The 12,030-nt window shown below is 58.5% G+C and overlaps 4 protein-coding genes across 4 annotated transcripts; 2 read left to right on the forward strand and 2 right to left on the reverse strand.

Annotated features, from left to right (window-relative positions):
• Positions 1-48: 48 nt before the first annotated feature.
• On the forward strand, positions 49-537 carry THITE_2041986 (uncharacterized protein; the record flags this gene model as incomplete). The annotated part of the gene is made up of 1 exon (XM_003648879.1): positions 49-537. The coding sequence occupies one exon, from the start codon at positions 49-51 to the stop codon at positions 535-537; it is 489 nt and encodes a 162-aa protein (XP_003648927.1).
• A 626-nt stretch (positions 538-1,163) lies between these two features.
• Positions 1,164-2,931, forward strand: THITE_2106942 (uncharacterized protein). Its single transcript, XM_003648880.1, has one exon. The coding sequence runs from the start codon at positions 1,394-1,396 to the stop codon at positions 2,675-2,677; it is 1,284 nt and encodes a 427-aa protein (XP_003648928.1). The 5' UTR covers positions 1,164-1,393; the 3' UTR covers positions 2,678-2,931.
• A 1,693-nt stretch (positions 2,932-4,624) lies between these two features.
• Positions 4,625-10,767, reverse strand: THITE_2106944 (uncharacterized protein). The gene is made up of 3 exons (XM_003648881.1): positions 10,689-10,767; positions 10,284-10,624; positions 4,625-10,088 (listed from the first exon to the last, which is right to left on the reverse strand). The coding sequence occupies exons 2-3, from the start codon at positions 10,351-10,353 to the stop codon at positions 4,666-4,668; spliced, it is 5,493 nt and encodes a 1,830-aa protein (XP_003648929.1). The 5' UTR covers positions 10,354-10,624; positions 10,689-10,767; the 3' UTR covers positions 4,625-4,665.
• An 82-nt stretch (positions 10,768-10,849) lies between these two features.
• On the reverse strand, positions 10,850-11,955 carry THITE_39085 (uncharacterized protein; the record flags this gene model as incomplete). The annotated part of the gene is made up of 3 exons (XM_003648882.1): positions 10,850-11,499; positions 11,611-11,828; positions 11,915-11,955. The coding sequence occupies 3 exons, from the start codon at positions 11,953-11,955 to the stop codon at positions 10,850-10,852; spliced, it is 909 nt and encodes a 302-aa protein (XP_003648930.1).
• Between the last annotated feature and the right edge of the window lie 75 nt (positions 11,956-12,030).

Below are 12,030 nucleotides of genomic sequence, written 5' to 3' on the forward strand. Positions count from 1 at the left end.
TTCGAGTAGCTCCCCAACCCCCTCCACGCATCCACAGCATATCATAAGATGTCGACACAACCAAGGCCAATCTTCATCTATGGCACCATGTGTGCGCTGCCTCTTCTCTCGTGGGTCTTGACAGGCGACGCTTCCAACGTTGATTCTGTATCTGCTCTCGTTCGCCAAGCGAGAGTTAGCGGCTACTCACGATTTTCGCTTCACAATCGCGACTACCCCGCCGCCGTCAAGCAAGACAACATATCTTCGTCGATCGACGGCTATCTCCTTACCCCGCAAACGGCGTCCCAACGCCGGAAGCTGGACGATTTCGAAGGCGAGGCATACATGCCAACTCTCGTTACTGTCACGATCCTCGATAGCAACGGCGAGCCAAGTGGGGAGACGGTCGACGCGGATATGTACGTCTGGAACGGAGACATGGAGGCCGTGTCTTCAGAGCCTTGGGACTTGGACGCATTCATCAGAGAAAGACTGGCCGATTGGATCGACCTCTTCGAGGGGATGGAGCTCGTTGGGGGAGATCAAGACCAATAATTGAGAAGAGCTCTACATTCTATAGTTGCCGATGTGACGACGAACCAAGAAACAGTAGCGCTTCCCTTCTAGATACTCTGTGATAAATCTTTAACGCACAAGGTATCACATGTTTCCGGCTCACAAGCCTCTTCGTCTCCAGCCCACGGTACAGGCGAGAGAGAACAAATCCGGCCTATGATGTGACTTGAGAGGGATTGGTGCAGTAAGATAGGCAGGACCAATAGCATCCGAGAAACCAGTGCTCCTCTTTGTCTTTCTTGCCTGTCCTTTCCCGTCTGCTTCGCTCTCTCACCCCTTCGCTCTCTCCTTCTTTTTCTTCTTCTCCTTTTTATCTCTTTTTTTCTTGATTTCTTATTTCTTACATTCTGTTTCCTTTTTTCTTTCCTTTTTTTTCCTTCTTTTTTTATGTTATTGTAGAAAAACCACGGCCATCGTAATTCTTGGTCCAGATTCACCGATGTTACGGCCTCGTGATAAGGAGAAGCACTGCAGCCCCACAAAAAGGCCCTAACGTTATAGGTACTGTGATAGTAAGCTAAATGCATAAAGCAACAGTGACCGGGGCCGTATCTGGGCTTATCAGCCATCACAGCATGGCTCGCCGTTGCAAAGTCAACGTTCGGGATCTTTACGCCAGACACACCTCACCTGCAACAAGGTCACGACATGTCTTGAAGCAGGTGGTCGTTGTAATGCAACTTGCAACTTCACAGGATTCCCAAACACATCTTTTTTTTTTTCTTTGATAAGCTGCACGTGGAGTGTGACATGTCGAAGCGATGAATAATTAGGTGCCCCGGGCCGCTGCTCAGGTGCCGCATCCTGGTTGTTGCAACTTGGCCGCTTTGTCTGAATGCAACACCGTGCCGTCACCGTCATCAAGCTCCCACCAGCACCGGCATCCCGCCACCTAACATTTCCTACCCTGATCATACCAAACTTCAACTCTGGCTGGCTGCTTCTTGCGAACCTTCACCAAGGCGGAGATTTTTGTAATACGATTTGCAGTAAAAACCGCACTCCTCCAACAGCAACGTATCCCCCTTCCGCAAGTCGGGCGCAATGGCTGCCACAACGCCAACACCCAAGTTCAACTCCAAATCACCCACCATCCGCCGCATCCGTACGCAATCCCTCGCTTCTCTCTCTCTCTCTCTCTCTCTCTCTCTCTCTCTCCAAAGCAGCAGTTCCCCTCTCCCCACCAACCAACTCACTAACTAACCAACCCCCCTTCTCCCCCTTTCCAGTCCGCGAAGCGCACGAGCTCACGACGTCACCGTCGGCCGACTACCACGCGGCGCCGCTCGAGACGGACCTGTTCGAGTGGCACTTCACGCTGCGGGGGCCGCCCAACTCGGCGTTCGAGCGCGGGGCCTACCACGGGCGCATCGTGCTGCCGCCGTCGTACCCGCTGCGGCCGCCGTCGTTCCGCTTCCTGACGCCGTCGGGCCGCTTCGAGACGAACCGCGAGATCTGCCTGAGCATCTCGGGCCACCACGAGGAGACCTGGCAGCCCGCCTGGGGCATCCGCACCGCGCTGGTCGCGCTGCGCACCTTCATGGAGACCGACGTCAAGGGCCAGCTCGGCGGGCTCGAGGCCGGCGAGGACGTGCGGCGGCGGCTGGCCGCCGAGAGCGTCGGCTGGCGGTGTGGGGTGTGTGGCGGGAACAAGACGAACGGGGAGATCTTGGCAGAGTGTGAGGAGCGGGTGAGGGAGCGGGCGGGGGAGGGCGGCGCGGGGGTGGAGGAGGAGGTGGTGGTGCCCGCGGAACTGAAGATGGGGTGGAGGGACGAGATGGAAGGGCGGAAACCCGGGGAAGAGGGAAAGGGAAAGGAGAGGGAAGGGGAGGATGAGGAGAGTGCCAGGTTGGCGGAGGGGTTTGTGCAGACGACGCCTATGAGCACCAGCGGGGCGGCGGCGGTTGCGACAGGGTCACAGACGGCAGGTGGGAGCGTAGCGGCGCCGAGGACAGGCACAGTGCAACCGGCCCCAAGTCCACCGCCAGTGGCGGCCGGCCCGGCGCTGCGGCAGATCGACCGGAGGGTCGCCGACGATGTGCCAGCGTGGCTGGATCTGCTGATCGTCGCCGTGGCTATTTTGCTAGCCGCCGTGGTAGCCAAGGTCATGCTCGCCTGATTGCGCATTAGGGCAGTTGTCCATCTCCTTTCCACGCAGTGCCGCCTGATTTCTTGCGCTCTCGGCCATGCATGCATGCTTTTGGGTTTGACACGGAGTTGGGGCGTTGTATAGACAGTTGTAATCCCACCGACATCCCCAGCATGCTCTCCTGTCACGGATCATTCGAACATGCCTGCAATCATAGTCAGCGCGGTAATATTTCGTCAGCGCACAATGGCCCAAGGTGGAGGTCTCGCGGCGAGGTCTATCACCACATAATCTGGCACTGATGAACGAGAAAAACAGTGAAAGAGCCTTTTTTTTGGTCGTCCAAACCGCTCACTAACTCCCAACTATGCGAAATGCAGGTGCGCAGGGGTATCGCTGAGTCCAACCTCTATCTCCCCGTCGCTTTTTGCCCATAACCAGATAACCATGCACCAGGCATAAACACAAAACAGAAGCAAAGCTCCCCCCCAAAAACAGCCAGTTTCCCACGTGAACATCACAAGCCTCTCCCCTTTCACTACACCACATCAGCACCAAGACCACCTTCCTCCTCTACAACCCTCGCCGGCCGCCCCGAAGGCAGCGCCTTCCTCTGCCTGGCCCCACCCGCCGTCACGGGACCCGGCACCGGCTCCTCCGCCGACGTCGCAGCCAACCCCTCCCTCTGCAGCTCGACGGCCATCCACCACCACTCCATGACCGCTGGCGCGCAGCCCTCCAGCTGCGTCTCGAGCAGGCCCAGCCCGGCGGCCCACTGCAAGATCAGCTCGGCCTCGAACTCCATGAGGACGGGCTTGAGCGTCTTGACCAGCTCCGGGGCGCGCATCGAGCCGCGCGACGCCAGCGTTATCAGCACCGCGCTAAGGTACCGCAGCCAGCGCTCGCGGTCGACCCGGCCGAAGACGTCGCACCAGACGGGCACCGCGCCGCCGGGGCCCCTGGTGGGCGGCGCGGCGGACCGGATGCGCGCGCGCAGGTCCGCGAGCGAGGCGTCTTCGTTCGGGTTCTCGTCCTTGTCGACCTCGTCGAACAGGTAGGTGTCGGTGGGTACGACGTCGAGGCGGAAGTGCAGGTATTTCTTGGTGTATTTGCGTGTTTCGTAGTTGCCCGGCTCGTGGCCCATGGGCACGTGGGGCTGGCCCGTGGTCTCGACGCGGACGCGGCCGCTGGCCTGCAGGTTCAGCAGCGCCATGATCATGCCGTCGTTGGTCAGGTACGTGACGCGCTTCTTCTTCTCGCCCGCCCGGAAGGCCTGGTCGAGCTCCTTCTTGAACTGGACCGCCTTGGCGAACTTCTCTTGCTGCGCGGCCTTTTCGAGAGCGTCGAGCACCCTCGTGTTGAAGCGCCACCGCCGGCCGTTGGACCATTTCGACGACGACTTGGAGATCACGCCCTCCCGCTGGAGCTGGTCGACGCCCTTAATCATCAACTCGGTGATCTCCGTTTTGCTGCGGCCAGGGAACAGGGTGTTGCGCCTGTAGAGAACAGCATCCGCCGAGTACGCTTCGACTGGTGTCACGCACAGGGACCGCGTCCAGGACATTGCGACGACCATGTCGGTACTCAGTTTCGGGGCAGGAGCGTTGTCCGCTGAGAAGGCGAGCGGTTCGGATGTCGCATCCTGAAACTTGTTGAAGATGGAGCGCTGCGGGTGATAGAAGGCCTCTCTCCATTCCCGGTTGCCGTGCTTGAATTTGGTCACGGTGAACTCCTTGTCCAAGGCCTCCCGCGTGGACGGCAGCGTCCGTCGCTCCGCCGTGTCAAGCTGGGTCGTCCACTTGATCAAAAACTTCCAATCGTACGCTAGAATATTGTCATAGTCGATAGGTGGAATCTCGTTGTTTTCGTACGCCTTGAGGAACGCTCGCCGGAACTTCTCGGTCAAGCCGACAATCGTCGAGAGACGATCCTTCTTCAGGACACCCCAGTAGTGCCGGAGTTGACTGATTCTGCTTACCGTCAGCAGCCGCCTCCCTACAAGGTTCGAGAAAAGTCACTCACGTTTGGTCGGGCATGAGCCTCATCATCAACCCCCAGTCCACAACCCTGTCGACACCGCCCAATAGTGTGGTAACCACAATGAACGCCGCCAGCCGAACATTCTCGCTCGACCAATCGAGTTCCTCGTTCTCGCCGCCTGGAGTGCGGAGGAAGTCCTCCGCCGATCTCGGATACGCCGTGTGCTCCCGCATCGTCTTGATCGGCAGCAGCTTGAGCTTGGGAGGCCTTCCCTGAAGTCGCCTCACCTGTGTCTCACCCGCTTTCTGCACGCGACGTTTCTTGAGCACGGGCTCGCCTTCTCCCGCGGCAGCCCTCGGCGGCGCATCCTCCACATAGATCACGTCCCCGTAATCGTCGTCCTCGAGCTCTTCGTACGGCAGAGTGTCGACGCTGTACATCGTGTCGTCGGACCACGTCAAGGCGGGCGTCTTCGGACGGGCCTTCGACACCGGCGCGGAGACGTTAATGTAGATGTACGTGGGGGCCACAGAGCCACCCAGCATCACCGCCGTGCCGGCTTGCGACTGCTCCCACGCAGCGCATTGGTTGACGGTGGAGCAGAACTTTGCGTACGCCTTGTCGACCCAGTCGCGGAGTTGGATCTTTTCAGATTGCTGATTCTCGGCCATCTCCTCTGCGCTGAACGGCAAGTTCTGGGCAAGCAGCCACTTCCGACTGGGCATCCAGCCGTTCATAGTGAAGCTGGTACCGTGGCGCTCAAAGAAGCCCGCGGACAGCTCGGGCCAGGAGAACTTGGATCCAGACACGGGCTCCAAGACCGACGGGTACACAAATCTGTACTTCTTGGGTCCCTTGACTTCTTCCTCATTGCCGGTCTGTGACTCTTTTGCTTCTGGCTCGTCCAAGACATCCTCGCTGCTCTCCCGACTGGACACTTGGCTCTGGCTCTGGGTTTCCCCAGGTTCTTGAGCGTCATCCTCGGGGCCGGTGCTGGGCTCCAAGAACTGAATCGCAGGCGTGGCGAACTGGTCCGTCGTATCGTCTGCGGCGTTGCCAAAGAAGGAGGCAGGCAAACTGGCCAACCCTGGATTTTTTACCCTTCCAAGCTCGGGCGAGAGTTTGGTCAACGGTTTGGTTGAGTGCGACAACCTGCGGCGACTGCGTCCGCCCACCCTCGATGGCAAAAGGCTATACGCTTTGATCGCTTCTAGCACAGAGGGCTGATCTTCCGCAGCTTGACCCCCCAAGAGATTCGGATCCACAGGGATGTCCCCGTATAACAGATTGCCTTCGAAGTCCGTCTTCGGCTTCTTCTGGGAGGGACCGGCCGGGAAATCGTGCGGGGCTGATCGTTTCCGACCGATGTAATCGTCTTCCGGAATCAGCTCAGTATCCCTGAGCCAGAGAGGATCCTTGGTGGGCTCGACAGGAGGCGCGGTCTGGGTGTAGTAGGGTGCATTGAAAACCTCAATCTCTTCAATCTTGCGCCTGCTGCGGAACTTTTGGCCATTAGCATTCGGCCTGCCATTTTTCTCGGGAGTCGGCGGCGGCTTCTTGTCGAGCTCCTGCAGCACTGCCAGTTCTTCCTGAGTGGGCGAAAAGGCCGCGGGGATGTAGATGCCCGGATAAGCTTCGCGCATCTTTTGCTTCATAATGCTGGGGACCATCCCATTGGGATCCACACCGGTCCTCACTAGCAACGTGCATGTCTGCAGCCTTCCCCTCTCTGTCTTGACCATGGTCGTGTGCACGGCGGCGAGCTTGCGGGTCTCCAGCGCCCTCACTGCACTGACATAGTTCTTCCAGGTCGGCGGCATCTGGTCCCTGAACTCTTTCAGGAAGACCTTGGTGAGGGCGTAAAACAGAGCCTTCTCGCCCGGAAACACCCCGCAGTTGTTGTCCAGGATGTAGTTGATGATGTCAAAGGCTTGAGCAGTCCGCTTCTTCGCATCCGTTGCCATTCGGGCGTAGTTGGTCGAGCTGGAGAAAGGCTTGAGGACAGCACGTTCATTGTGCGAGTTCCACGGCTCCGCACACACATCCCGTTCGATGATTTGCTCCATTTGTTGGGATGGCGCTTCTGGATACTCAGTTTGAGGAGGTTGCGCCCGACTAGCCGGGATGGATTCCCATGGCGAAGCTTCTGTCCTAGACTGATCTCGGGCAAGGGTCCCGTCTGTGGGCCTCAAAGTAAAATTGTTGCCAGCGGTAGGAGAGGATGACTTGCCATCAGGTGCATTGTTTGACGTCGGCGCGTGCTCAGAGGCGCGGGTGATTGATGGGGTGGCAGGAGCCGTGGGTAAAGCATGAGGAAGTGGTTCTGATTGTTTCCGGTCGAGAACAGAGTTGAGAGCACGGGCATCGGTGACGGCCGAATCAACCTGCGAGGCATCATCACCGGTGCCGGGGGGCTGTTGGACCTGACGGACTGTGTTTGTCAGCGTGGAAGGCCGGTATTCGACATTGAAGGGTCTTCCTTCCTTCAAGGCGCTTGACTGACCCACAGCCGGAAGGGGTTCTCCCAGGACATCTTGTCCCTGTTCCAGGTGTCTGGACGGCCCACCCAGGTGGGAGCTTGTGCCTCTGGAAACCGGCCTGGAGCGTTGCGCGGCCACGTTGTCCGGTTCATCCTCATCACCAACATCTGAAATATCAAGTCCTCGGAACTTGTGCTTCGGATCCAGCGAAGATCGCATAGCCGTCCGAACTTTGGATGGCAGATAAAGGGTTTTCTTTTCCGCTTTATTCTCGCTTTTCCGTGTGCTTCTTGACTTTCGCGTGCGGCCCGAAGCTTCTTCATCCCCTGCTTCCGAATCGCCCAGGGAGGGTGGCGGCACAGGGGATGGTTTGCGGCGCTTTCGGGATCGCTCAAGCAAAGTGGCAGGGTCGAAGTTTGGATTGCAGGGGACCAGAGCCTTCTGCAGATGGTATTTCAGGCCGATGTCGTTCTTCCACGCTCCGCCACAGAGTGTGCAGACATAAGGCTTTGCTCCTGCAGGCAGAGATTGTCCCTTCTTGCCCTTGCCTCGACCGGCTCCACGGCGGCCTCCTTTGCCGCGGGCGGCCTTGGACGCTGTCGGCGGAACCTCAATGGTGTTGTCTTGAGTGGCAACCACAATGTCCTGAGAGGGCGGCGGTTCAGTAGAGGCCGATGGTTCAGTCGAGGCCGGCGGTTCAGTCGAGGCCGGCGGCTCAGTGGGGGCAGCGGTAGGTTCATCATTGGAGGTGGGCGATTTGATGTTGATGACACCTTGTTGAATCAAGGCGGCGTCGTCTCGACTCTCATCGTCGAAGATAAACACGTAAGTCCAGGGCGAAGCCCCGTCCTTGGCTCCCGTGGTCAACACCAGACTCTTCTCGTCACTCCCCGGAACATCCCGAATGGCTGGCTCATCGAGATTATCGTCGATGGGAATCACCAGAGGTTTCCTGGAGCTTCTGCCGGACCTTACGAAGGTGACTGTGCGGTCTGGGGGCTGGACCTGCAGTTTTCCAGCCAGGCCGTTGTACCGGACGTCCAAAACGACGTCTTCAACCTTTGTTGGTGTTGGTACGGCAACAACCGTGTCGGCCGCGGCCTCGGTGACTCCATTGGCCGCGGAAACCGTGGGTGAAACATCACGATCTTGGGCGCCAGATGACCCAGCCGTGCCGTTTTCTGCGACCTCGGCGTCATCCAAGGTCTCCTCGAAGCGCCGCTTGCGAGTTCGGGTGTCTCTGGATCCAGAGGGTTGCTCATCTTCGTTCAGATTCGCCGCGGCAACGTTCTCTTCAGTCGTCGCCTCGGGAACGGGTTCGGTTGCAACTTGCTGCTCGAGCCTGATGCGAGGCAACAGCTTCCGTTTTAATGAAGGTTTTTTCTCCCTAGCGATGCGGGACAGTTCAGAGAGTGAGATGTTCTCCCCGTTGCAGAAAGCCTTAGGTCGCACCGCCCCAAAGCCGTAAAAATCCGTGCCGGTAGAGTCTGGCGACTCCTTGTGCGGCGCCTGCGCCTGCGCTTGCGCCTGTTCCCCTTCATCTGCGTCTTCGTCGACTTTGGAAGGAGTAGCTAGCCCAGCGGCCCCAGGGGCCGAGAACATATAGGCGGATGTTTTACCTGTACGAACAAGCTTGCTGACGATCTGGAACTTCTTGAGGTGGGGTGGTTGCTGGGTTTCGGCAACCTTCGCTAGGTAGCTCGAAAGGTACCGTCGATGCTGGTAGCCAACTGTTGCCACGCTGACCTGAGGGTTGGAGGCCCCTTCCGGACCGGCGCTCCGGATAACTTCGAAGACAGTCTGCGCGAGAGGCTTCTCGGGTGTCCAGCCGCTGAAGATGCGCTTTAGCTTGGACCTGTCGGCACTACCGCCGCCTCCGCCATCCTCCGACTTCCCGTAGAGAGCCAGCGCATTTGGTTTCGGTTCCCGAAGCCTAGTCGGGTCCGAATACTGCGACGTCTTCTTCCCCGTGGCAAGGAACTTGTCCCACTCCTCTGGGCTCGGGTCCCTCACGAACTTCAGGCAGTCCAGGAAGACCTTACGCGAGCCCGGAAAGGAGGCGGCGGCGTACTTGAGCACGCCCACATCGACCAAACGCTGACAATTTTTGGCCAGGGTCTTCATCTGCCACCGCTTGCCCGAGACACCCATCTTGAGTCGTAGATCGGCGTATCGAATGACATTGAAAGCCTTGACAACGCCGACAGCGGTTCTGCCGAGGGCGTCCATGTCGATGTTGTCGCCGGTCCAGCGCGGGTGCCAGGGAACTGGTTCCAGGTCTTTGCTCAGGTTCTCGGGCGACAAGTCGAGGCCGCACGTCTCTTCTTCAACAAGCGGAGGGGCGAAATCGATCAGCCACAGCCTGCTGGTCTTCATTTTCTGCACAACGACCGTACGCTTGGCGATATAGCCTTTCCGGGCGAGGGAATCCGTCCGCTTCGGCAGGGACCGTTTGTCTTGGTCTACCAGGCGCCGAAGGTCGCTCTGAAGGATGCCCTCGGCGCGAGCGGACGCGATGCCCTGCAAACAGGCCCATTCGAGAGCAGGAACTCGCTTGTAGTCGACGCCATGGCGAGTCAGGGTCTGCCACACTAGATCCTCCGACGGGTGTATCCTGGGGCGGACGGTCAGGGTTTTCTTCGCCTTCTTGGACTCTCCCTTTCCTGTGCCCTTGGCGTCTCCTAATGCAGAGCCGAGCGCCGGGTCGACGGAGTCGGCTTCCGGCAGGGCAAGAGCCTCGCTGAACTCCAGCCGATTCCAACGCCTGTTGCCATTGATTAGGATTTGCGGACGAGATCGCAACCAGTCCCATGCCCAACGGGCCGATGCCATCTCAGCTTCAGTAAGTGATTGCTCAAGGTTTGTCTCGTCGACCGGCTGACGCAGCATCTGCGCAACGCCATCTTGGAACGCCGCACTGTGCCCGCCTTGACTGAGATGATATTGCCGGACAATTTTCAGCAATTCAGATATCGAGAGTCCTGATATCGAGTCAGCATCGCCTTCGGCCGTGATAGCCACTCATGCGTCCAGCGACTCTCGTGGGCATGCCGCCTGGGGTACGTCACGACCGACCCGGATATCGGTCGGATCAATGACACTCGATGGAAGCTTGTCTACTATTTCGCAGTGCAGGGGGGGAATAACTGAAGCCGATCAAAGGTTTGACGACTCACCTTTTTCTCCAGAATATGCGATCTCGGGGATCAGGCCCTCGAGCAGGACCTCAAGACCGACCCCGCTCATGATTGCGGTGCAACCGCTCTCATTCTCAGCTGTTGAAAATTTTGTCGATGGCGAGTCGATGCGGGAATTGAACTCTGGTGCTCGCGGTTTCGTGGTGGCGGAATGGAGCTGATTCAGTCGGGAAACGCGACGGGCGCAGATGCGGGAGGATTTTTGGAGGGGCAGAGTGAGGCAAGGTGGGGTGCTGCTCAGCACTAGAGGTACGTACCACCTTCGACTCTCGCAGAGAGGCAGTGGAACAAAGAACCGTGTACGAATTACACAGCAGGTCCTGTCCCTAAGCTTGAGCCAAAAAGAAGCAAGAGGAAATGCGAGAGCTTGGAAAAAAGCTGTACCATCTACCTCACTTACACAGGGACACTGGGATTGGAGGATTAGGTGGTCCTCGCCCAGCGCAATGCACGTTGCGCATTGCGCTGGGCGAAGATCTCAAGAGAAAGCGAACCTGTCGGGCGTATTCAAATTGATTATCTCCGCCCTGCTTAACGTAAGGTAGCTACGTCCCAAGGGCAGGACGCCTCTCGCTCATCATCCTCCGATACGAAGCCACCACTTCCTGCCGAATGCCCTGCAGCTCCTCTCTTTGCCGAAGGCTGCCCGCAGCCTTGGGAATATCCTCCACGGCGACGGCGGCGCCGCGCACAAGCAGATTCTTGCGCGGCAGCTTGAGCTCAGGCGGCGCCTGCGCAACATCATTGAGGCCCACCTTCGCCTCCCCCCTCTTCTTCTTGATCTCCTCCCACGGATCGCCCTCCGGCCCGCCCACCTCGCCGATGAGTCGCCGTCTCTTGCCTTTCTTTCCTCCTTTCTTCTTCCCTTGTCCCGCGGCCGCTTCGAGCTCGAGTTTCCACGACACGCCGAGCGCCTCGTTCTCCAACTCGCGTTCCTCGGCCAGCTCCCGCTCCTCCTCGCGTCGCTCCTTAATCTTGCGGTCTATCTTGCGCCACTCGGCGTACATGTTTTGCATCTTGCGCTCCTTCTTGGTGCGCCGCACCTTGAGCCCGAGCGGGTCCTTGCCGTTCTTGACCGTCTTGTGGACCAGCCCGCTGATGGGCAGGGCGGCGTCGACGCGGCGGCTGAACTCGGAGAGGCGCTCGCCGGGCCGGATTTTGAGGTCTTGGGCTGTAGGTGCTGCTGCTGACGGGTCTGATGACGGTGGCGTGGTTGTTTTCATGGCTGTACCATCTTTGCTCCTCTTTTCGGCGCCGCTCTTGTCCTTGTTCTTTGTCTTGCCCTTGCCTTTTCCTGGTCCGTCACCATTGTCAAGACCGTCGCGTGGTGTCTTGCCGTTGGCGAACGCCATCAGGCGCTTGAAGGCGCGCGGCGCATCGTCGGCGTCTGCCCCACCTCGTTTCCTTTTCTGGCCGCTCTTTTTTGGGACATCGTCGGTTTTCTTCTGCCCCGCCTTCTTCTTTTTGGAGATGGTTGTCGGTGGAAGGGGCTTTGCGATTTGTGATGGAGGGAGGTCGAAGCTGCTTACAGTCAGATCCAGAAGGGGCCAATTCACGCCAAAAGAAGGAGAGCATTGGGTAAGGGGATAGATACATGAGCACACACTTACGTTGACTCGTCCTTCTCTCTCCGAGTGTGCTTATGAGGCATTGTGGGCGACTGGGCCTGTAGTTGTACTCCGTGTTGAAGGCCAGTTTCGTTCTTCAAAGCAACGTCTCGAAGCTG

Source organism: Thermothielavioides terrestris, chromosome 1, assembly GCF_000226115.1.
Source record: "Thermothielavioides terrestris NRRL 8126 chromosome 1, complete sequence".
Classification (NCBI taxonomy): domain Eukaryota; kingdom Fungi; phylum Ascomycota; class Sordariomycetes; order Sordariales; family Chaetomiaceae; genus Thermothielavioides; species Thermothielavioides terrestris.

What these genes read in the sequence shown, in the direction of transcription:
- THITE_2106942 (XM_003648880.1), top strand. Translation starts at nt 1,394, where the DNA reads ATGCAACACCGTGCCGTCACCGTCATCAAGCTCCCACCAGCACCGGCA.
- THITE_2106944 (XM_003648881.1), bottom strand. Translation starts at nt 10,353, where the DNA reads ATGAGCGGGGTCGGTCTTGAGGTCCTGCTCGAGGGCCTGATCCCCGAG. An exon ending in CGCATATTCTGGAGAAAAAG is followed by an intron (nt 10,089 to 10,283) that starts GTGAGTCGTCAA and finishes ACTCGATATCAG; the next exon opens with GACTCTCGATATCTGAATTG.